The sequence below is a fragment of the Sinohyriopsis cumingii genome, chromosome 6, assembly GCF_028554795.1.
Source record: "Sinohyriopsis cumingii isolate HCF-2022 chromosome 6, ASM2855479v2, whole genome shotgun sequence".
Taxonomy (NCBI): Eukaryota; Metazoa; Mollusca; class Bivalvia; order Unionida; family Unionidae; genus Sinohyriopsis; species Sinohyriopsis cumingii.
The window spans coordinates 21,741,445-21,769,039 of record NC_142966.1 but is presented as its reverse complement, the minus strand read 5'-3'; the positions used below and the strand labels follow the sequence as shown (position 1 = coordinate 21,769,039).

At 33.3% G+C, this 27,595-nt stretch overlaps 1 protein-coding gene across 6 annotated transcripts in view; it reads right to left on the bottom strand.

Annotated features, from left to right (window-relative positions):
- LOC149796476 (intermembrane lipid transfer protein VPS13D-like) overlaps positions 1-27,595 on the bottom strand; it is a 360,667-nt gene that overhangs the window by 247,244 nt on the left and 85,828 nt on the right. For all 6 annotated transcript variants that reach the window (XM_089961181.1, XM_089961184.1, XM_089961183.1 and 3 more), the window contains exons 18-24: positions 24,730-24,821; positions 15,961-16,132; positions 11,682-11,796; positions 6,183-6,314; positions 5,099-5,189; positions 1,225-1,370; positions 154-266 (exon numbers count right to left, since the gene is read on the bottom strand). In XM_089961181.1, coding sequence (XP_089817307.1) covers positions 154-266; positions 1,225-1,370; positions 5,099-5,189; positions 6,183-6,314; positions 11,682-11,796; positions 15,961-16,132; positions 24,730-24,821 — 861 coding nt within the window. The remainder of the gene's footprint in view (positions 1-153; positions 267-1,224; positions 1,371-5,098; positions 5,190-6,182; positions 6,315-11,681; positions 11,797-15,960; positions 16,133-24,729; positions 24,822-27,595) is intronic.

Sequence of the window (27,595 nt, the reverse complement as noted above, 5' to 3'; positions counted from 1 at the left end):
GCCTAAAGATTAGATGCTGTACTAAGTCCGCATTATTATTATTCTTATTATAAACCTCAAAAACAACAATGGCAGAAGTAACAAAAACAAAATCCTCATAAAAGTAATATCTATATCCCAACCATGATTCATAGGTGAGACAGCACCCCATACCTCTGCTCTGTATCTCCAGTGACAGTTGGTTGATGGTGAACTGCATCAAAAGTAGCTGAGATTCCACCATGTTCTCTTTAATTTTCTGATCTGTCACATCCAATATGGACTCACTTTATAAAAAAAAGAATGCACATAATTTATAACAAAGATTCTAAAAATAATCCATGTACAGAGTAAAGTATATAAACTGTAAAATATATACCTACTTTGGAGGTGCATGTTACCAATAGGATAGTATGACATAATAGTGCAATGTCACTACAGAAGTGTACATGTCAATGGTTGAGCCCTTATTTGTGTACCTCATGTTGTAGTATTGGATCAAACAAGTGCAATAAATCTACACAAGCCCAATTTCAACTCCTTTTTTAATGTTAGAATCATATTAATTTGGCTTGGGATTATTTAAAACAGCAACAATTACAGAGTATTTATAAAATAAATACATTTTTTCAAATCATTTCTTTCTTCAAAAATGTATTATTAATAATATATCGCTAGACTTAATGAATAAGACATTTATTTGTCTGCAGTTATTAACAAAGTACCTTGGCAGGCCAATAAATTGGGTGTTGAATTGTAGTGATCTATAATTCCACAAGAGATGAATTTACAAAGTTGGTCTATGGTTGACAGATTCAGCCTTTGACAAATCATTTATCAATGAATTATGATGCATGTCAGATATTAGACATGTTTACCATAAAGAATTCTAATGGAAAATTATCCAGTTGGATAAAAGAGCTTGATACTGTATCACAGCACTATGTCCTTAACCACTGATTCTTTGTGCAACTTATTCTTTTTACAATAAAAACTTTAAAAGACAAATACAGATCAAAACAGAAATTCTAAATGAGAGCACGCCATTCAGATTAATCTTTTTGCCCCTTTTAAGGCAGAACGTTGAGGTCTTACTTTCTCCCAAGCTAAATTTCAAATACAAACTAGAATTAAAAGATAATTAAATAAAAGGAAAGAAGACATCTTGTGCTTCAGATTGATCATTTTGTGACTATGTGACCTTCAATGCAATAGGAGTAGACAGAGTTTAAGAAATTTGCAAACCTTGTTTGTTCTTGGCTGGTGGTCTGCCCACTTTCATCAATGGTGAGGCCACTAGTTGAAGATGACAGTGATATATTGCTAGATGGCTGTGGAGTGGACAGGATAGGCTGTGAAAGCAGTTTCATGCAAGCATGCAGAATCTGCACCTGTAAAAGAAACAACTTATGAGATAAACCACTACAATGAAATTCACATTGTTGTATTTTGTCTCAATCATTATTCTCAGTGCTGTTTTAAAAAGTTTAAACAGCAGAAAACAAACAAGATGTCAAAGTCGACCTAATGTTGCTCACCTTGATAACATAACCGAACCAGGCTTATGCTGCATTATCAGAACACAACCAGGGTAAAGCAGCTCCCAAATTTTATATCCTGTTGATTTTACCTATTTCACTATATACTTATAAAAATTCTTTGTTAGCATGTACAAGCAAAAATAATATGAACAGTTCTTGCTCATAAATGAAAAGTGTTACTATGTATCAAGTTAGATTGGCAAAGGCAATCAACATATCCACAAATGAATCATAAGCTGCTCTGTTAATGACCCAAGCAATTCTGGTCATCAACTCCCTGGTGTGTAGGTTGGACAAGTTTTCCTCCTCAGTCAGAATATCGGTGCCAAATCTAACATCGAATATGTGGTGACAATGTTATGAACCCACTTCAATGTTGTCAGAATATTATCAAAAACATCTTTATAAAAAGATGGGGAAGACATGTTAACCACTGTGAAATTTTTATTGAAAACCTAGAGTTCAGTATGACAGGAAGTGGAATGTGTCTTATTCCAGAATGCTGATGGACTGCTTCATTTCATGATAAAATATTCCCTGTGACAACAATCATGCAATGCCATTGCCTCTATAAAATTCATGGCAAATACCCTGCAGGTAAACAGTGAACAAATGAGAAGATGGCTCTGCTGTATGATTTATTGATTTTTATGCCAGTTTGGATGTCTAGTTCACACGAGTATGGCTGGCATGGTATGGTTACCAGCCATGTGGAAGGAGTTTTGGTTGGTGCTGGTACCAGCCATACCATGGGCATTGCCAGATGTAGGGATCTTTCACTAAAAAATCCCCCTAATAAAATATGTTTGGGTAGTTTTATGCCAGGAAAGATGGACACTCAGATTCCATAATTGGAATTGTATGTAACCATAGGCATGTTAGGACAGAAAATTGATCACTAAGATCTCAGTAACTACAGAGATATGAAGCCACAGACCTGGCAAGACCAACAGATTGTTGTTGTGGCTGATGGATTGTTAGGAAAGACAAATCTATCACTATGATATATGCAATTGTACAGAGATGAAGATATATACCGAGAGAGACAGATGGATATATCACTGCAATCCCTGTAATTGTAACTGTTTGTAGCCATGGGCAGGATCGAAAATCTATCATTAAGATCTCCATAACTGTAAAAATATGAAGCCATAGACCTGGCAAGACAGGCAGATTTATCACCTAGATCCCCGAACCATATCTCCTCAATAAGCCAGAGAAAAAAGCTAGCCAGCTGAGAGACCAAAGCATTTAAAAGATGACTTTGTATCTGAAAACTTGCCAATTCCCCATAAAAATCTGCCAAGTGGATGGCCTTTTTGCTCTTGAGATTCTGGCCAAGAGTAAAGGCTGAAAATCTTTTCAATGCAAGTGTTACGACTCTATAGTCTTATACTAACTAACAGACAAGCATTAAAACCAACAAATTCGGTAAAATTACAAAGTGAAAATTAAAACAAACTCACAGTATTGTGAATTAAACTGCAAATAGTACTAAAAGTTCTGTCACAAGTCCAAAAAGTTCCAAATGAATTCCAGTGGTGATCCAAATGAATTTCAATATAGAATGTGATTAGGTGCCAGTAGTCTCAAATGTGCTCATGTGCCAAAAGTCTTGATGTATCACAGTGATAGTGTCCTTGAATGAATTCACAATAATCCCAAAATAATGATTTAGTCCAAAAATACTGAGCACTTTGTAGTTCCAGTAAATATTTTAAATAAATCCTCTCAAATAAAAACTGAACACAATATTAAGACTCACCCCACTTCAGATGTTAGGGTAGGAATAAGTAATCCTGAAGTAAACAACATTTATATAAAAAGCTAAGACAATAACAGACCTAGGATGAAGGTCAAAAGATCATTTCTAGAAAATATTAAGTTATGAACAAAATTATATATAACCCCAATACTCTGCCATCTTAATGGAAATTTCCATCAAACTGTAAACAAAATTTGTTTCAGAAAATTCAAAGGTTAGAATCATGGCTGTATCCAGAATTTAAACTCAATAAACATGTTTATAATATGTGACAATGGATATATAGGCCTAACTCTTACCCTCAATAACAGATAAATGTCAATCATACATTACAATTTAAATATATATATAACATATAATCATGAACAAAAGCTAACACACAATACAAATTAAATGTACATAACAGCAAGGCTTTCCTGACAAGAATCAAGCATGAAGAAGAAGTCTGTCTTGGCAGGAATACAACAACTATGCACTAGGTTATTTAAGCAGGTTGAATTTCACCAGGTTTTCTCAGAAAATCTACAGATGTCTTCTACTGTGCCTGATGGAGATGTTATAAAATCAACTACAACAACAGATACGTAACTAAAAAATACACTGAAAGCAACTTAAGGTCTCTCCGACTTTGCATGGGCACACACACAAGCTATTTGATACTCCAGACACATAGGCAATGCACATCACTGGCAACACAAAACCAAATTTGCTCAAGTGCTACTGCAAAGCTAGCAAAATCCAGAAATATTTCACGTCAAACTTTCTTCTTTTATGAACACCCACAGTTGAATCAAACATAATAATGCGATTGCAAAAGAAAACTCCTGTATTTACCAACCAGAGTGATTCATTTATCATTGCACATGCTATTCCACAAAAAGATTTCCAAGGAGCATATCACTGCACTAGTGATAGCAAAACTTGCCATATTTCCAGGACAAAAAATATAAATTTCCAAGACAGTCAGGAATTAGAAATTTCTGATGTTATAAAACTTTTTCCAAATGCAAACTGATAAAAGTTAAAACTGTTTGAAAGATATTATTGTCAATTTCATATTACATCCATGGACTAAATGTGATAATACAGTATTAATATCAAAAGATTTTTTGTTTCTATTTTTTCATGTTTAGAACTTGTGTACTTAGGGTCGAGAGGTCACCCCACTGCCCTCATTAACATATTTGTCTTAATGTGCAGTATAAACAAAAGCATGTGACTCGAGATGCTCAAAATCAATACTTTTAACACATAACAATTACATTTTTTTTTCTTGATGTTTTTATCCTTTTCTAAGAGCAGCGTATAAAGATAGATTCCACTTACATAATTATTCAGATTTTCATAAAAGAGTACAAAACCAGATGACCTTTATAAAGAGTGAAAAGCAATAATGGTACCTGGTGAATACCATGTCTTGACTCTGCCATCTAAACTGCAAAGGTACAGGGTTATTTTAATTTAGTTGGGTGAAAAAAATAATTTAATCTAATATAATAATAATAATGTCAGTGTCTGTACCAAGACAAGAAAATTCCAGTCGTGGGGTTACATTATTTGCCTCCCCACCTGGCATAGCCTCATGGGAAGAGAAATAATATAACGACTTGACTGGGATTTCCTTGCATCAGTCCAAGCCCCAACACAGATTCTATTAATCTTAGTCAACACTGAAATGTACTAATCTGGACAACTGGATCATGACTACACCAACAAATTTACCAAAACATTCAGAATCACAAGTTATGTCCTTCCTTCTTTCTTTTAACTAGACAAGAACAACTACAAGTCTGTGCTAGTTGCCAGTGCATACCTTTTGCTCATTCACATGTACAGTGAGACGTGGTAGAGTCCCCGAGACTGTTATGTTTGGCCACTGTGGATCATTTGTAAAAATTAATTTCCTGGAACAATTAAAAAGAAAGAAGAATAGATGAAAAGTACTTCTATTTGAGATATTAAGCATAAAGTGAAATTCTATACACTGCGAGTCAATATACAAACCGTTTAAATTAATTAAGCACTAAATGTCTACAAGTTTGTTGAGAGATGCTATTATCATTTGCTGAACAAGTGATCCACAGAATATTGTCATGCCTGTGAATGGTATTTTAAATATGTGGCTTCATGCCAAGGAAGGAAAGACAGAAATTAATGGCATATAAAGACAAAAAGTAATTAATCTAAGGCAGGAAAGACAGTAATTTTGGTATATAAAGACATAAAGTAATTATATCCGTAAGTTCCTACTCAGCAAAGAAATGGATGTATCCTATTCATAAACGTTAACACAGGAACTTCACATTATTAATGGATGATATGATGTCTCCGTGGAAAAAGTTACATGTCTTGCCAATCCCAGGCATGGTCATACACACAAACTTTTGTAAGGCTTATGTATATATAAATAAATACAAAACTTAAGATAAACTGAATGTGTATATATCTTTCACTGCCAAGGCAGTGCTCAAATGTTTTTGGTGATCCAAAACTGCAACAGTGCATTAAAATTTGTAACCAATATTTATCATTGCTGTCAAAAAATCCTTCCTAAAAACAGAGAATCTATTAACATGTAAAATGTAAAATAATTTTCTACATTATTCTAGGTAATAGCAACCCAAGAAATCACATGTTCGACAAAATACTGATGTATTTAATGTATTTAGTACAGATATAACCATAAGTTAACCCTCGGACAGTGCAAATACTCAAAGAAAATGAACATGTCTGAAGCTTACATGGAAGAGAACCAAGTTGTGGCATTCAGATTTATTACAAACTGGGAACTTTAAAAAGGTAACTTTCCATCACAAATTTAAAACCTACAAAATGTCTAACTTTTACATGTTTTCTATCAATGATTTTAATCACTATACATGTAATGAGATCTTTACCTCTCCAGCTGAAGAGAAATGCTAAATTTGTCCACCAGATGGAGCTGGGTGGAGCCACGGAATTGAGTATTGCGCCAGTTGTCTTTCATTCGGCCAACCATGACCTGAAGGTCAGTCAGTTCAAGGGTGTAACTGTAAACATAAACTGAATAAAATGCACAACTGGCAAAATATAAACAACTATGAATGATCCAGCAACCCAAGAATACAGATGTATGTAAGAATATATATCAACAAGGACTGTCACGAAACAATCTGAAGATGGATTTTGATAAACAGATTGGACAAGATGCCAAGAGAGGTTTATTTACTTACCATTTACTGTGATATTATTAAAACACAATACATGGCCGTTAACTGCTGCCAGTGGTTGGTATGCAGAAAATAAATATAGTCATGGCTTACTATTAATAAATGCCTAAGGAGTCAAAACCAGTCAGCACTATTCACGATGCCATTTAAAAATGACTATATACATGTATATCAATACCATCTTTACTATTTTTTTCTTTAAAAGATCTAATTCATTATATTATTGACTATTCACATACAGTTCAAAGCTTAACTTCTATATATCTCTAAGATCTGGCATGGATATAATATGGCATATTCAGCCACTTGTTAGAAATCATGCCACTCATGAGGGAAAATGCCAAACTGACCCTGGTGACCTCTGACTGAAGGTCACCTTTCAAACTTGGGTCTGAGTAAATATCATGCACAAATTATTATTATTATTATTATTATTATTATTATTATTATTATTATTATTATATTATTATTATTATTATTATTATTATTATTTGAAGCAAGAGGCATAATTTCCTGTTCAAACAATTCGTACAAATTTATCATTTATAAACTCTGGAGGTAAAAGGAGTTTGATTTATTCATGCTTCCTTCTATTATTGATGTACATTTTTGCTTATGTATATACACACATAGATATATACTTATACTTGTGTGTGAGTGTTAAAGAGGTAGGTAGCTTAGTTACTTGAATAAAGCAAATGGAGTTTACAGTCTCAGAAGTAACTGGCCTAGACCAATATAAAAATTGTTAACCAATGGTAGATCACCTTTGTTGAAATACTTCTATGGCACCTTGTAAGCTAAATTACTTTTCCCATATTATACATCATATTTACTATTTGCTAACAAAAAAGTGCAAGAATTTCCAACCTCAATTGTGCTTTCTTGCAGAATTTCTCATAGTATTTCTTGAATATTTTAAACCAAAAGAACTTACATTATGTGTCGATTTTCATTATTATCACAATACAAAGAATTTTTTCTTCAGTAAATAGAATGTTCAGTTTAAGCATTAGTCACATCAATTTACGAATTTTTTTTTAACACTATGACAAAAAATAGTAAATATTAAAATCAGCAAATAAACCACACACAAAACATGGCACAACAATAAAATTGTCAGCAATTAGTTTCAATCCTAAGAATGATCACTGTGAAAGCTATGGCATCTCCAGTCCCACCAAAGAAAAATACAATACTGGTGCTTACATAACATGCACTGGAGAACGTAGTTTCTTTGAATTATGTTGGAGGGCCAGTCCTTTGCACCGATAACTGCGATGGTAAGGATTAACTGTCAATTAGCTTTCTTGCTTGTTTACCTCAGACTAAACATTATTACACAGTTTGGCCAAAGCTGACCAGAATATGAAAAGAGGACATGTACTAGGGGTAAATAAGGTGCATCACAGGAAGTACAGCATGTCCTTTGAGAATTTAACGCATGTTGGACATAGAAGGTCAGTCATCATTTAGTGAAAACCAGGCCTAAAAAATGCCACTAAAAACCCTACCAATTTTAGGAACCCAATCTCCCTATTATTTTAATTCAATCTCCCTATTTAGGTTTTGAAAAGTTGATAGGTATGTAGTGGCTGTAGTGTTGATCCATTATTTATTCAAGGTTTAAAGCTTACTAATTACATGCCTGCTGACTTTATCATCTCAAACATGGAGTGATATTTAATGAAAACTTGGCATGAGTATCAGTGCTTGAAAAATCAAATGAAAACGTAGCTCCTGGCAACCGAGTGAACCAGTCACAGACCAGGTAGCAACTAAATTTTTATGGCTTTTGTTTACAATGAATCTGATTACTCTGATAAAAATAAATCAACCTGCTAGTTGTTTTTTATGCCAGGTGTTGAAGTTTGCTAATAATTCTGATACCTACCTGGTAGAGTCATCATGCATAATAATTCTACTTCTCCCTATTACCTGATGATAGTGGCATCAACCAAAAGAAAATTGTGAATGGAGCAAATGCAGCTCACCTCCAGATAAGCAGTCTAGCAGATGTTCATGACATGTTGATGTAATGAGAGAGTAAAGTCAAGAGTGACATCTAGGTCTAAATAGAATTTTGGTATTGATGACACTAATTGTTTCAGGTAAATGATATGAATGATAAAGTATCTGCATGGTGATCTGGACGGCTTCAGTTTTATCATCATTTATCAACAACTTCTTATGTCATCCATGACTTCACATAGGAAATGCACCTCCCTGTGCCTTGGATGGTAGCCTCGACTTCAGCTGGGTAGCATGATTTGTATATTTGAGTCTCATCAGTGTGTGTGTGTGTGTGTGTGTGTGTGTGTGTTTGAGTGAATGCATGCATGTGTGAGTGAGAGATTTGGATTTTTAATGCAGCTTTAACAATTTCCCACTGATATCACTACAATGTCTACAGCGTGGCAATTTATAGTGATGTCTAGCACAGAGGCATCATGCTGCAGACATGTAGCATAAGTCCCACCCAGTCATATTATCCTGACATCACGGCCAAAATGTCATAACATTAACCTCTTAGTGCTGAGTGTCAATCGAGGCAGCTGTTAGAACCATTTTTCTAAGTCTTTGGTGTGACTCAGCCAGGGTTCGAACCCAAAACCTCCTGCATCAGAGGTGGACATGCTAACCTACAACTGGTGAGACACCAGATGTCGATTTATGACACTTGAGAGCAGCTAGGTCAATAGAATCAAGAGAATGGAGCCAACAACAGAGCTCTGTGAACACCAACACATACATCAAATGGACTGAAATTACATTTACAAAAACAATTTGTGTCCTGTTAACTAAGTGGCACTTGAACCATCGCATGGCTGTATTGTGAATATGAAATACATGCTGAAGATGGTTAAGCAATATATCATGGTCTATTCTGTCAAATGCCACAAACAAGTCAAGGAGGATGAGGACTGTAACCTTTCCAAATATTACATCACAAGTAGCAAAATCGTGTGATATGATTACAGGTATGTCAAACATGGGCTCAAATAAAATAACGACCTATAATACAGTCGCCCCATTTGATCAACAAATAAATTTTATGTTGATGCTGAGAAAAGTGCAGCATCAGCTGGTACAGTAACTACTGCAGATGCCAATTATTTAGAAAAATCCAGAGGCATAATTACAGGTTCAATTGATATGGTCGATAATAAGATAACTTCCACGTGTGTGCTGGTTTCTACATCCAATCTTACCAATAAACAGTATGTGGATACTGTTACACAATCACAATCAATTGGTGGTAGTAAAAAATGAGCTAAAAGTAATGTCGGTCACATTGCACATCCCACTAATGATGTTAATAATCGTTATGGTTTTATTGCAATAATGTCTGATAATAATCCAGATTATGCATTTGCATTTAACAGCCCTTTATCTGACGCAATGGAATGGGTCACAGATGGACAAACAATTAACTTTTGGATTAAAATAAAGTGTCCAGCAGCCATAGCAATATGGAAAATTCAACTAAGATGGCAATTAATTGCTAGTAACATAGAAGCTCATGACTTTAAATTACAGAGATCGAATAATGATTCAACCTGGACTGCGCTACATATTTCATTTAACGCTTATGTTACTTCTTTCAGACAATTTACATTAATCCTAGAGAAACCATAAACAAATTACTCATATTTCCAAATTTATGTTTTGACCATAAGGAATTGTAGTCCTTACCCAGGTTTGTCAGTGTTTCAGATATATACACTTGATGATTTAATGTGATTTTAATCTATTATGTCTGTTAATCCTCCATCGATTAGAGCCACAAAAGAGTTTTATACTAAACCCAAAAATGGAGATTGAAATAGCTTATATTAACTCACTAGACCTAGAAACTGTTGAGGAAGCAAGAGCGGTGAATATAATTGCTCAAATGAAAAAATTAACTTTACATTCTCCAGGTTTGAGAACAATGACAACTTTGCCAGAGTTTCAGGAATGAGAGGCCCTCCAGACTTTGGGGCATTCCATGCCTACCTCCAGATTTTATAATATCACCTGATTTTTGCAGAGAACTCCTGATTATTATATTATGTCTGTTGATTTTCATTTCTTCTAACAATAATTCTATATAAATTGATACATTGTATGCAATCCACAGAAGCAATGTTCTATTTTATCATCTGTGAATATTTTTGGGACAAAATAATTATCATTACACTAGAATGAATTTTTGTCTTCAGTACCTAGAATGTTGAGTTTAAACATTATCATTATTCAGGTAAATTCGAGTTCTTTTGTATTCCCACAAAATAATTAAGTCAGAAACTAAACCACAGCAAAATAATAAACCACAGCAATAAAATTGTGAGAAATTAGTTTCAATCCCATGAATGATCACTGTTAATGCTGTAGCATCTCCATACCAATAAAAGAAACTTTCACAAGTAAATACATGGCATTACTGTACAATATATACAAATGTTAATTACCATCCTTAAATTAAAAGACGAAATGAAAAAAACATACCACACAGAATGTGCTCTCACAAAACTAATGCAGAATAAATATGTCATTTAGTAAACAATGTTAAATGCCTTACGAGTTGACAATAAGGAAATAAGGTGGGATATAAAATGTGGGGAAAATAGTTCCAACATGTCCGGCAACTTGACATTTCGTATTCAGGCATGGCTAGTTACAACAAAATAGGGCATCATTTATTTGCCAATCAATTACTGATGCTTGCATAACTAAATACAAAACAATGTTTCTTTGAAGTACGTTGAAGTGGTAGTTCTTTTCACAAGACAACTGCAATGATATGAAGTAACATTTACTTTGTCACACAGTTTTCTTGTTTGTTTACTTAAGACTAACCTTAGGCTATTGTGCAGTCTGGCAATAGCTACCAGAATATAAAAAGAGGGAATGTCCTGGAGGAAAATAAGGCATATCACAAGGAGAAACAGTGCGTGCTTTGAGAATTTAACACATATTGGACCAAAAAGATAGGTCAATATTTAGTGAAAGCAAGGTTTCAAAAATGCAGCAAAATGCCTCCCGATTTTAGGTCTCAATTACCCTATATTTTCATTCAATCTTCCTGCTTGGCTTTTTAAAATTTGACAAGTATAATTTAATTACAAACAAAATGTTAAATGTCTGCAAAATTAGAAAAATTTCAAATAAAAAAATCACAGAAATTCAGTTTTCACCACTGACCGCTCATAAAATATGTTATGTAGTTCTGAGAGCTGAAGATTCTGTGACAGTGAACCACTGTTGGTGTCCAATGCAGGCTCATTGGGTGGAGTGGACATTGGAGTGCGAAAGTCATCTGGAATAAAAATAGCAGCTGATAAAATGTCTGTTTGTACAAGTGTAGTAATCATTCAAACCTACGATCTGGAATGGGTTAGTTTCAGGCAAGAAATTGTGCCATTTACATCCGAATAAAAACAGCAATGAATATGTGGGGTGGCTGCATAACAATTCTATGTTTTTTGCCATCTTGAATTATTTTTTTAATGTACTAAAGTAACACATATACAAATGGAAAAGTAAGACAACCACTCCAATGCATGCAACATGTGCATTTTACTGAATAATGCAAAATATATGGAATTGCATGTCAGGACAATCTGCATTTAAGGAGTGACATTCAATTGGCATTCTTCATAAACAACCTATTCTTGTTATCCTTACTGCCCTACTAAATTTATGACTTTATGGAGAAACAAGTCCCTCAAAGGAACTGATGCTCTACTGGCTGAAACAAACTTCCAAGAATTCAAGATAAGACCATTTCTTACTTTTCACTGCAATACTTCAGCAATAACAAGATTTTCAAATTAGTCTGCTGTATTGGACATTATGGATGTCTGATCAGCATTATTTTAATTTTGAACAAACAATACATCATAAGAAGTTTCCAGATGTTAATATGACTTTGTTTTTTGGGGAGGAGTAATGATAAGATTTTCAAGATGGATGCCATGCTGTGTATTAGACTGGTACCATTTCCCTTTGGTACCAACTTGATATCACAGGAAGTCTTTGGTCAAAATACATAGTCAATATTCCCATCCATTTTCAATTATGACCAACCAGACATCATAAGACTTCTTTCTGTGACAACCCACTGCTGATGCAACCATTCCTTCAGGAGAAGTAGTCAAAAGAATTTCAAGATGGCCACTGTGGCAGGCATAATGAATGTCTGATTAGCAACAATTTCATTTAGGACAAACCAGACATCATCATAAGTTGTTAGTAAAAACACTATGCAAATTCAAGATGGCCACTGTAACAGCCAAATTTGTCCTCAAATCAGTACCATTTTCATTTAAAACCAATGGAACAATGTAGGTATTAAAATATATAACAGAACAGAGCAAAACCATCAAGTTTAGTAAAATCATCAATTTATTTCTCTAAGCTACAAAGTGAAAATGTAAGAGACACAGTATTGTGAATTAAATTACAAATAATTATAAATGTTCTATTACAAGTCTTAAAGTACAGAATGTTCTGACTGAATTTCAATAGTCTTGAATGTATTTATGTACTGCAATGATGCAATCTAGAAACTACAATGATGTAATCTAGAAACTCCTTGAATGCAATCAAGAAACTTTGAACGAGTTCTCAATTCCCCTAAAAATGAGGTAATCCAAAGTCAATGAGGATTTACTAGTTCCTTAATTATATCTGAACACAACTGAAAACTTTGATAACAAATGGTTTCCAAAGGCTGAAAATAAAAACAGGATTGTAACATATATCAACTATTTGTATGTATTTATACTCATCCCCACTTGACCTAAACACAATACAATGTTCTGAAAACTAATACTGTGACCTCCCTATTATATGATATTTGGGGTCAACAGAAAAATGACCATGTTATAGATGAACCATGTCATAAGTTACATTTGGAAAGAAAATGTAACAAATTATATGACTTCTTATTAAAAGTTGATATTTCATAATATTGATTAAAATTTCGAGGTCCTATCAACCATTTTTGACGACAAAAGGAGCGATATATCAAAGTTTCTATTACCAATTCTGATCGTGATTTTTTCAAGTTCAACAAATAAGAATCAATTTTTGGGGCAGTTTTGATTTGAAAAATGGGATTCATGCCTGACCCTGCATTATAAGCAGGTTTGCAAATTATCAGGGCACAAGTTATCGAGGGAGTGATGTACTACTAGCCCTGTTACTTAATGAACCAATGCAGAGGATGAAAAATAAGAGATCTCCTGCCCAAAGTGATTATATAATATATATATATATATATATATATATATATATATATATATATATATATATATATACATATATATATATATATATATATATATATATATATATATATATATATATATATATATATATATATATATATGAAACTGATGCACTTTTGTACAGGTGAGCTTAAAATAACAAATACAATGCAAAAATTAAAACTCATAAAGTAAACCAAATAAATAAAAAGAATAGAATGCAAAACTGTTTTTAAATTTTCTTAACAGTTAATCAATACTTGCCAATAAGAATATATTTCACTTTGCCTGTTAACAAAACAGAAGATAGAATAATATACGCTCAGCTAGTTATATCAAGATTGCAAAAACATCACAGAAAATAAAAAAAGTCATATGTCATATTAATACACTAAAAAATAAATGAGGTTCAAAGTTCCCCTATGGAATACACTCATTACATTATGAAATCCCATGTATGGTTATTAACAAACAAAATACCTAAATATAAGCATTATCAACATTGCTGGCAGTGCTTATATTAAACAAGAGCACCAGAAACAGTGGACTTTACACCTGCAATTCTTGTATGTAAGAATACATTTATTGGTCAGATACCTGAGTACTAACAGACACCTGCTTAATTAACATATTATGCACCTGTTGCTAGCAATAGTAAGAAAAACAAGCTATTCAACCGGTCAATGACATCATCAGGCATTTTCAGTTAGAACACATCATTCACTAGGTTTATTGGTATCAGCAACCATATTAAACCTAAACTCGACAGATGCCTTGTCATCTCAAATGCAAACCATACATGTACATCACGTCCTGGACATGGTTTGTGGCACAATATTATAGTTACTTTGCAGACAATGTTGTCTTGGAGTATGTATGCACTTGACATTTTTACCTTTAATCCCTTTAATGACTTCTTTGTCTCAACTGCAAGCTCTACAAAGATTAGTTAAGGCATATGATACAGAACTTTAGTGAAATCCATTTTCCTTCTTTCTGTCCCTGTGATATTTATATGTGACATTGAAATCAAGGTATTGAGAGGAAACTCAGTGACCTTGACATCAGACCTCCAAAATATGTCTTTCTCATCTTGAATGCAAGCCATTTAGAAAGTTTGGTCAAGGTATTTGGTATACAAGTCAATTTATTGTGTGAAACATTTTTCTTCTTTCAGTCCCTGTGACCCTGACCTTTGGCCTTTTGAGCCTTTTTACTGACAGGCTTCTTCCTTGTCCCAAATGCCACTAGTGACAAAGTTTGGTAACAATTAGATGGTGGAAATCTCAAGTTATTGTGTGATATATATATAGAACATATATAAGTATGCACACATGGATGGGAAGAACATGACACACTACACCTCATGAAAAGCCTGTTTCTTTTGACACTTTATACATACTGAGTAAATTACACATGAACTCACATATAGTTGGTTGTAGCGAGCAATATCTTTCAATTCACTTGCAAAGTATGAGGCCTAGAGAAAATGATGGACTTTTATGCATACTTGATATTCTCAATGACAGCATTGAGGGTGGGGAATGTAAACTCAAATTGTTTTAAGTGCCAATGGGGAGATCAATGATCATGACCTTAAAAATTAAAATTGTTCAAAGACAAACAAGTTTTCATAAAAGCCTATAAAAAATACTGGAAAATCATTTTTTTTTAAAAATAACACCCGTTTTCTTTCAAGCATATAATATAAATACAAACCAAAAGTAATTGGTAGAATTAGCACTGTCCAATATTATCACCACATACATGCCCATGCTCACATAACACAACCACACAGACTCTCTCTTTTTATATATATATATATATATATATATATATATATATATATATATATATATATATATATATATATATATATATATATTAGACAGAGACAGGCAGACCACCCACCAAGTTTCTGTCTTTACATTCCATTTAAAAGTGGAATATTTTCTTAATTTAGTTCATAAATACAGCAGAACTGAAATTCAATGACTTTTTAATGACCAGTTTTCAAGGACTACTCAATCAAATGTTCTATTTCCGTTCTGCCAAATAATTCTTACTATTTAGCTCCAGTGAGAAGTATTATTTAAGAAGATGTACAAACCAACATGTACTGGAAAGACAACAGTAGCAGCAACAACAACAATGCTATGAGAAGTCAAACATTTATTATACTTCTGCTATGAAACCAAGAGAGTAAATACCTTCTATGTCTGTGTGAAATGATACAGAGTGGGATTTTAATGCTGTATTGTGAAGTTTCACATTTCCAAGGTCAAGAATCACTAAGCTGGTGTTTGGATCATTGAAGTTTTCAGGAAGGATAATCTGAGGTGCAGAAACGTCCAGTTGAATCTCCCATCGCTTTAGTCCAGCCTGCAAATGGTACAGAAAAACTTCAGAAATATCTTCAAAAAATATGACTAATTGTATTATGGTGCAAATTATATGACCTTCAAACAATAAACACAAAACCTTTAAACCACTGCATAATCATTTTAAGCATAATGCCCTTTACTTATAATCTATGTCATGTCAAGAAAGCCCTATTGATTATCATAGTATTTGATTTGTAAATTTCTGAGCCATGTAGTACGAACATAAAGGTAAACAATTTTGGGTTTTACATTTTAGCAAGCTATATTTTGTGTTTGCAGATGCTGGGAGGTTTACATTTCAGTAGTCGCAATTTATAGTTCTTATTACAGTATTTGCCAGCCTATAGGGGGTTTCACAGTTAGTATCTCCCCTTGAAAACACCAGAGGGCATATCGGTACAACTCACTTCCGGATAGTTCAATAAATTAAGATGGCAGATGTAGATCAAGAAAATGTGACAGACCGCTCGATATCTCACTATCTTAAAAATAAATTCTATCAATATTTGATCAATTATTTTTACATCTTTTAATTTTTTCACTAACTTGCGCTGCTCCCAGCTTTAAAATAAATATTATCTGCCCATTTCAGAACTTTATTATCTTTCCATTACTTCCTTATGCTCTAGTTTGTATTATTTGATTGTGGAAAGTGTATCGCTGTGTAAAAAGTTCTTGCAATTTATCTCACTTGAAGAATAATGAAAATATGTTTATTTTGTACAGCTTCAATCATAGCAGTTAATGGAGGTTGAACGACAAGAAATTTTTTTTAAACTTCTTAAGGTTTTTTTATTATTGATTTAGACTGTTGCTTAAATATTAATGTTCATTATATTTTTCATGAAATAACTTGAGTTTTTTTTCAAAATGCACAAATGTCAACCACGCTTGAACAGACAGGCCAATTTACAAGTCTCCTTGATGATTATTTTAAATTTATTTCCTTGGCTTTTCTATTATTGTTCATTATATATTTCATGAAATAACTTCGAGTTTTTTTTCAAAATGCACAAATGTCAACCACGCTTGAACAGACAGTTGCACATATGAGTTTCCTTGATGATTATTTTAATTTTATTTCCTTGAACAGTTGGAAATTTTAGAGTATACAATTTGGAGAAATATCGATGTTAGACACACTATGCATGTATAGGACATTGGTGGCTCTCACCTATCTGTTTGTCTGTCTGTATGTATATCTGTCTTCTTTCATCTGGTGCATAGGTATGTATATCCTCAAATGAATGTGTGTTCGCATACGTATATTACATAATGATACTTCTGGTTAAAAATAAGTATAAAATGATGCTAAGTTGAATATATATTTTTGTGAGTATTTCATTTATTATTGACTTGCAGAGTATATTCTTACAAGCAGTCTCTTTTTAAAATCATACTGTTTGCAATTCTACATCCAGTCACGTGGATCAATATTGATTTAAAAGTAGAACCAAAGTAATATGACGGAATCTGTGAAATAATTGGATCTTTAAAAATTTGCAAGAAAAGTTAAACAGAATTAAACTAATATTAAGAAGGCTGTTCTAGATGAATTTGCTGGTGACAATCAGAAATGTTGTCTAAAGACCCCAGCAAATCTGAAGAGTTATTACGTGTCAGCAAAAGCAAAGAAAAATCATGCTGAAAGTTATTGCATGTACTGTCTGATATTTGATGTTTCAAAAGTCAAAAAGAAAATGAAACAACAACAAAAAAAAAAAAACGTCATTGGGCACGTTATTTAATCTGAATATTGTATGATATTTACACCCAAATATGAATAAATATTCCGTCTGCATTAATTACATTCATTTATCGTTATGATAGCTAATGTAAATTTTGCTTTGTTAATTTCCTCTGAATACATTAAAATTCTGTGTTCCTCTTATTTTTTTTAAAAAGAAATTTTCTGGTTAAAAATATTCAGCATTACAAATCAGATGACGTATCGAATTCGTGTTATAATTTTCTTATCAAACTTGTGTTATAACTTTCTTAACTCATATTATAAACGAACTATTAGCCATGCGAAAATAACTGAGAAAGAAGGATATATCAACACATGAAAAATGCAAATTGTTGAGAATGTTTTTGTTAAGGTTATATAACCAAAAATGTGCAATACATGTTTAAAATCGGACAGCAGAGTAAAATGTTCCTACAAATGAATCTGAAATTATGGATAATTAATTTATATTAGCAGGTATGGATAGTGTATTTAATTATTTGATATCATTTAAGTATGGAAAGTAAATATTATTTAATTATCTGATATAATGTAAGTATGGATACTTAATCTAATTATCTGATTTAATGTCTATAATTATTCTCCTAGTATGAACAAAAGATGTTTGACATATATAATTGATTCATTGGTTTAACCATAATGATATGTAGTACAGCTAAGATAACTTCCTTTGTTGACTTTATGTTTCGCTAACCAAGTGTAGAACGGTGAACTATCTGGAACTGGAAATTTTATGTGGGCAGGTGCATTGGAGCTAAGGGAGGTAATTTTAGGTACTACGATCAGTAACTCCATTGTAACCGTGAAAACCCCTATACATCAATGTGGGTGTATGTCAAATCAGCAATTTTTTAAAATTTTACATCCTTCATCCATATATAAGTCACTGAAGAGTATAAGACAAGGTCAGATCAATAACTCTGCATCATCTTTTTCACTTCATTACATACAAATGCTGTAGATTTTATTATATTACAGTAAATTACATATTACAGTAAATTTTCAGGTCTGGATCATTAAATGTAACTAACAGTACCTAACTTGTTTGAAACAAAGTATTTTGAACAAAGTATGTACTTTTAGCTAAATTTAATGATGTTAACCTGAAAACTGATTGAGTTACAGATATGATAAAATTCACAATGCTATGAGAAATGAAACTACAGTAACTTCGGGTTTAATTAATTTTAGTGTTATCACCATATACTATTACAGGTTAACATCACTGATGCTTTTTTCACAGCTTTATTTGTTTGTTTGTTTGTTTGTTTGAGAGACAAGAGAGAGAGAGAGAGAGAGAGAGAGAGAGAGAGACAGAGAGAGAGAGAGACGGGTGGGGAGATGAATTCCATCAGAATTTTTTTCTCGCACCTCATGATAAAAATAAAATAAGGCCCAATATGAGAGACACTTCTTCACAAAATTTAACTACTCCAGTTTAGCTGAAGCTTTTTTCAAAGAGAGAAAACAGTAATAAATTAAATAGTGAATATAAACTATTAAAATACATGCCATATTCCTTTCATTTCAAAGTTTAAATATTCACATTATTTATATCCATAGGATCCTATTAGGTAAAATCCCCAAAATGGCCGTTTAGCATGTTAAATTTTGTGTGCAGGTAAAACAAACTCTCTACTTCCAACAAAATAAGATCATTTTTTCTCTCAATAAGTTAATGTACTCTTCCTGTTCTTAGACGGACTTTTAAATTATTATTTTTTATCTCTGCTCATCTAAGTTGTTACATTAAATTGCTCAGACAGTTCTGTCCTCAAGTTTAAAGATGTCACTGGTTTCCAGTACACAAGACAGCACCTGGCATTTCTTTTCATTACATGGTATATTACTCATAATACCCTATGGGTAGCCTCATTTCCCTATTGACAGCCTCACTAATCTGACCTGGTCAAAACAGGTGTTAGCTTGGATGACATACCACAGCTGTAGCATATATAATTGGCATGTAAATAACATTATAAAGCTATTGCTCCTGGCACAATTGATATGTTAACTTAAACTAGAAGGAATAGTTTACAGTAATATTAATTGATAATGGAGTAAGTGTTGCACTTGTTTAAGAGTAAGATCACAGTCATAAAGTAACTAAACTATCTCTCTCTCTCTCTCTCTCATATCAAGGCATATTTTCTTTGATCACAAGGTTCAGGAAGAAAAACGTGATGGAATACCTTTGTCATACTTGTTCATTTTCTAACTTGCCAATTATAATGCACATGTATGTAATCAATTAAAGAATGTATATTACTAGTGTATGTTGCTTTAGTGCAATTACGTCTGATTTAAGTTAATTTAATACTGACAATCTTGCAAATATTTTAAAACCCTTCTCAATGTGTTGTCCTATGTTTTTTCTTACATAATCTCTTCCCCAAAAGAAATATTTTTTACACATTATTTTTCATAATTTTGGAGATTTTTTAACATTCAAAAAATGACATAACATAATCCATATATAAGTCAATTTGGAGTATAAGATGAAGCCCGGATTTTCAAATAAAAAAGTATCAACTTATTTGCCAGGATATACGGTACCTTTAGTTAAAGAATGGACTTCAAGTATTTGAAAACAGTCTGTTGGTACACTCAATACCAGTTTCAAATACACCACACTCTAAAAACATAATGTCCAAGGACTACTGAAAAGATAAACTTCTATCCCCTGAAGATACAGAATATGTGTCTGTTTTCAAACATAAGCTGTCAAAGGCTTGTGAAGTAGCAAGAACTAATCTTCACTCTACTCAGTTAAAATGAAATTAAGGTAGGACAAAAATACAAAGGACAGGAGTTTTCAGCCTGGCGATAGAGTTCTGGCTCTCTTGCCCATACCCCAAAATCTCATCAGGCCAAGTATTATGGTATTCATACAATTGAAAAGAAAGTAAGTACCTTAAATTATATCATTAGCATCCCTGAGAGAAGGAAACAGAAACAACTTTTCCATTCAATTATGTCAAAGGAATATGTTGATAGGATAGCCATGTTAATCATTCAATCAAAATTTAGTTGTACTATCCCAAACAGTGATGATTGATATGATGGCATGCAATCTGGCTTTAGTGATTTTGGTTTAACCAAACTTCGCAATTCAGAAACATATTAAACAATCTGGGCCAAAGATGTGTGCATCTACAGTCACAAGAAAAGAGAACAAAAACAGCTTGAAAAATTAAATATCTGATGAAGAATGATTGTATTGACCAAGTAAAAGTAACAGGAGTTCACCATGTATTCATGTGTTGAAACCAAATGTGTGTGTGTGTGATTTGAATTTTTAAAGTAGCTTTAACAATTTTTCAGTCATATCACCCTATGATGTCTGCAGTGTGACAGTTTATAGTGATGTCTAGCACTGGGGCATCATGTCGGAGACATGTGGCATGATGTCCCACCCAGTCAAGTTATCCTGACACCGGGACAACCAGTCATAACACTAACCTCATAATGCTGAGCGCCAAGCGAGGCAGCTGTTAGTACCATTTTTGTAAGTCTTTGGTATGACTTGGCCAGGGATCGAACCCACGACCTCCCACATCCGAGGCGGACACTCTAACCACTAGGCCACCGGAGTGGTTTTGAAACCAAATAATACAATAAAGCTTATAACTATTATTCTAATGTGATTATAATAAAAATTTACAGAAGATGAAATCTTGTGAGTGATACAAAATATACATGAAACAATATAATATTTCTATACATAAGAAAGTGCATCAGCTATTAGATTATTTTTTCCCTTGATGTGTCTGAATTCAATATTGTATTCCTGTGACAAACTCCACCTTCATAATCTTTTATTTTTGTTTTTCATCTTCCCAATGAAAGTCAGGTGGTTATCATCATTAAATACAAAGGGGCCCCGAGTGGCCGAGTGGTCTAAAGCGCTCTCCATTACAGATCACTGCCATCTCACCTCTGTCTGCGTGGGTTCGAGTCTAGGATTCGGCCAATGTGGGTATGTGAGAAAGCTTGCCAGTAGCTTCTCATGGGTCGGTGGTTCTTCCCGGGGTTTTCCCGGATTCTTCCTCCACCATTAATACTGGCCGCCATACATAGCCTATCATGTGCTGAAAAATGGCGTTAAACCCCACAACAACAACATCATTAAATACAATAACTAGAGAAGGAGCTGAACTAAACATTTCAGAGTGATGCAAAGCTACTTTCAAAGCCAAACATTCCTTCTCAATCGTGGAATAATTTCTCTGACACTTTTTTAATTTCTTTAAAAAAGTAGCATACTGGATGATCTATACCATTATTGTCTTCTTGGATCAATGCTGCACCAAAACACAACATGACTTGCATCAACATACATTTTTAATGATTCAGTGAAATTTGGAGCTGAAAGAACTGGTGCACTCTTAAGTATGGCCTTTAACTTATCAAAAGCCTGACATTTTTCAGACCAATGAACCTTTGTTTCTTTGTTTTCTTACTCAAAAAATTTGTCTGAGATTCAGCAATTATTGAAAAATTGAAGCAAAATTTATGACAGTATTCAGCCATACCTAAAAATCACATCTGTTCTTATTACTGAAAGGTACAGGGAATTCAGAGATAGCTTGACCTTAGCATGTATAAGTTTAACTTGTCCATGTCGTACAATATGTCCTAGAAATGTAACAGAAGCATAACAAAACTCACTTCTGGATACATTATTGTCAAATTTGCATTCTGAAAACAAACATTGAATAAATCTCTCTGAGTGAAATGGAAGACTGTTCCATGCTATTTTGTGTGAAATCTCATGCAAAGACAAATTATTCGGGCCAAATTTATTTCAGTGGACGAGACCATTTTGATGGAATTAGTTTTTAAAAAAGCATTCTGAAACTCTTACATCTCTAAAATGTCCACATCACCTAAAGCAAATGCTACATGATGTGCTCTGAAAATGTTATGAAATTAAATAAGACCTGTAAATTTATGATTATATGAACCTGTTTATGTACAGTAGTGATAAACAATATTGTGTTTAGTCTGCGTATCAGTTGTAAATGAGTAACAGCTGAGCCAATCTTGCCACATAATGCACGAGTAAGTGTTTAATGGCTTCGTTTCCAAGGAAATGTGTGACTTAGTGGGATGGATTGTTTATCTTCATGTCATCTAATGTGTGCACATGACCTCACTCAGTCAGTCTCTATACAGTGATATTTTCCCGTAGAGTGTCATCTTTCATCTAACAGTGCTGACATCTAGACACCACTGGTATGTGCAAAATACTGTGTAATACTGACTACATTAGTAATGAGATGCATATTAATAACATACATAAAGGTAAACAATTAAACCAGTGGACTCAACATATCACATATTTCAACCAGTGAACTCAACATATCACATATTTCAACCAGTGGACTCAACATATCACATATTTCAACCAGTGGACTCAACATATCACATATTTCAACCAGTGAACTCAACATATCACATATTTCAACTAGTGGACTCAACATATCACATATTTCAACCAGTGGACTCAACATATCACATATTTCAACCAGTGAACTCAACATATCACATATTTCAACTAGTGGACTCAACATATCACATATTTCAACCAGTGAACTCAACATATCACATATTTCAACTAGTGGACTCAACATATCACATATTTCAACCAGTGAACTCAACATATCACGTATTTCAACCAGTGAACTCAACATATCACATATTTCAACTAGTGGACTCAACATATCACATATTTCAACCAGTGAACTCAACATATCACATATTTCAACCAGTGAACTCAACATATCACACATTTCAACTAGTGGACTCAACATATCACATATTTCAACCAGTGAACTCAACATATCACATATTTCAACTAGTGGACTCAACATATCACATATTTCAACCAGTGAACTCAACATATCACATATTTCAACTAGTGGACTCAACATATCACATATTTCAACTAGTGGACTCAACATATCACACATTTCTACAGATCCTTGATTATTAAACAAGTCATACTGACCCATGCGTGAGCTGCAAAATATCAACTTTTCAATAAGCCATTGACCCTGATGTCACACATCATAATGAATATGAACATCATAGTAAGAGGGACATCAGAGACTCTGATGTCACCCATCATAATGACAATGAACATTAAAGTGACTCCAATGTCACCCATCATAATGACAACAAACATTAAAGTGATTCCGATGTCACCCATCATAATGATAACAAACATTAAAGTGACTCCAATGTCACCCATCATAATGACAGTGAACATTAAAGTGACTCCGATGTCACCCATCATAATGACAATGAACATCAATGTAAGAGGGACATCAGAGACTCTGATATCACCAATGGATTTGAAAATGAACATCACAGTAACTCTGATGTTACCCATTATAATGACAATGAACATCAAAGTGACTCCGATGTCACCCATCATAATGACAAAAGACATCAAAGTGACTCTGATGTCACCCATCATAATGATAATGAAGATCAAAGGATATCTGAGACTGATGTCACCCATCATAATGACAACGAACATCATAGTGACTGATGTTACCCATCATAATGACAACAAACATCACAGCAGGTCAGACATCATAGATTCCAACTACTCAATCCTCGTCCTTCAGATCTGCAAGCTCCACTGATTTTTTATTGTAATTTCAATAATGTCATAAATTCCACATAGTGACAGTGTTGGTCAGCAATTAATTAAAATCTGAAACATGTTAGGTTGACCAATGAGTAGGCAGAGATGGAAATTCACTGAATTTACCAGGATTTATTTTCTGGAGGTCAGATCAATGTCTGAAATAGCTCCTTAGCCACATACTGACCTCGTCTCTACCATCCAGCATCTGGTCCAGTGTGTGTTTTAGCTCATCCCTGGTTTGTCTCTTCAGCATTTCATATTGTCTTCTAGCAGCAGCTGAAAAGAAAACATTGGTCATCATTTTTTATAAAAGAGATAAACAAAAACTGTACCTTAACTTTGACTACGGTATTTGTGAAATGAATGTTACAAATTGAATTAAACATCAATGCAATAATTGCCTTGATAAGAAACACTTTAAAATTAATGCCACAAGTATAATGCTTTATCATAACATTTAAAAGCATTTTTCAAAAACACTATGAAAGACTTAATATTGTCTTGCTCATGGTTCCTTAATGTATCTTCTAAAAGGGCAATATTTGTTATGTTATTTTTACTCATGGCAGATGTCATTCTGAAACATTAAAATATCCTAGCCAACTACATAAGCCAGACTGGTTTACTGAGATTAGCATCTCAATCTTGCAACTTATGTACTCCTAAGACAGGCACCAGGTCTGAATATATCTAGATTGTGATGCTTGCTTTTAGACTCCCAATTAAATGTCCAGTTATAATGCCCCTATTTACGTTCCCTGTGTTTGAAAGCTAGCATTAAATATGGGATTTCTATATTTTATTTGGCATAATAGATTGTAGGTCTGCATTCTGTACCAAAATAAGATTAGGTGACTGTTGTTGTGATGTACTTTGATTGACAGGCACTCCAAATACACTGTCTGAATAGTTTTGTGACTTTTTACAAGAATACTTAAGAGTTTATTTTGAAGACATGGAGTATGTAATATAATCAAGAATTCCAAGAGGTAAGATTTCTATATTAATTGTATTCAGTATGTTGTAATATCACATACTCAATGTATGATATCACATACATGCACCATCTCTTGTGAGCTTCAGTTTGGTATATATATATATATATATATATATATATATATATATATATATATATATATATATATATATATATATATATTTGAAATTGTAGAAATATAATAGCTTTATAACACAGTAATTTCTATCTGCTTACAGTATCAATTCAGTTTAATTTCAATAATAGTTCATAACAATAAGTTAAATTCAATGACTATGCTCTCTCCAAGATCCACAAATCAAGAAACCCAGAGTTCAAGTCACTTTAATTCTCATGTTGGTCATTTATTTGACTAATTGCAGCAGTAAGTACTTAGAAGTGTATTATCATTAGATAGTACTTTACTGCTCTATGTATATTAGAAGTAACATAGATAGAGACTATGGTAATTAGCATATTTGTAAATGAACATTGAGGTTTATAAAAGCATTGAATCATATAGTTGGTCATAACTGACACCAGCCTTGTGTAAAATAGCATTCAGGCAACAAGTTGAAGCAATTGATATAATGTTCACATGTGTTTGTAGTTTATATTTCTGTCCATCTCTCATCTCCTTGATCAGTCATAATTGTAGTCTTTTATCTTCCAATATATAAAATCTAGTACCAAATTTCTAACTTTATATTTTAAGCAAATATCTAGTTTGACTGAATTATTGGTATCAGATAGTTAAATAATTTCATTCTTCAATGGTTTTCCATCTGTATACAGTCACTGGAGTCTATCTTTCAACAAATTTGAAGATGGAACTTTCATAGCCATAGATGATCTTGTAAACTTCTTAAATCTAACCATTCAATTCATGACAGGAAAATGTTTTTGAAGAAAGCAAATATTTTACAAAAATTAAAGAGACATGATATTCGGGTAATCCAGTATGTGTACATATAAAGCTGAAATGCACATTGGCATCAAATTACAGGAATTGCAAAATAATGATGAAACATATGATGATATCTCTCTGACAGTTCATGCCTCTCTAAAGAAAAGACACAATGTTTATGTGCCTGTTATACTCTTCTTTCCCAAAGGCTGCCTTCTGCCTGGTGAGCGTTTTCTTGCAAGAAGTCATATGAAATCTGGAAAACTCTGACCCCATTACATGTCCCTTTCATCTTGTCTGCGTGACCAAGATCTCCCAGAGGAATGCAGAATTCTTGACTCCTTTTGCTTTCAATGTTTTAAAGAGAAGAAACACTGGCTTGCAGGCCCGTTAGATGTGAACCACTTTAAAATAATGCTAGAATGGTGCTTGCACATTCCTTTACCATTCCAGCGTTTATGAGCACAAAACACTAATGAACAAAGACAGCTTCAGGCATCGATCATCAGATGATTTCTTAATTATCCTCTTTATATTTCATTTTCATTCATGACTGAAAATACTTAGCAGAAATAAATGTGGTCTCATACAAGATATTATCACAGATGAGTTGTTCATTAACTACTGTAACATCACATCTGGTTTTTTTCCATTTTTCCATCAAATCAGCTGCCAATATAAGCCAAAGTCTGCGAAGCGGAGACAGATTTCTCAAGAAAGCAGCAGTTCCAGTACTTTGTCACTTTAAAACATATCTGAAACTATATCCACTATGCTATGCAAAAGCACCCTGCCCCTCACAATCAAAGGCATTTCAAAGGATTCAAATAATGTATTAACATGGCATTTACCACTGTGTGAAGAAAAAGATTGTGCATGCAAGGAAGTACCCACAACTGATAAAAAGAAGCTCTAGAATGGGTACTCCTAAAGATGACCTCAGACAAAGAGTGTGCTTTTGAAGATTTTCAGCAGCAAGCCACATGGGGCCTGAAATACATCTGAACGAAACGTACGTCATTACAGTCCTTCACAGACATTCTAAACAAAGCAGCTTCAATGGAAAATTAGAAATTTCAGCAAGAAAATGTGGATCTAGACGAAAGCTTTCCATCAATGACCATTCATGATGTGGAGAAAATGAATCCTGTTAGTAATAATGACAGA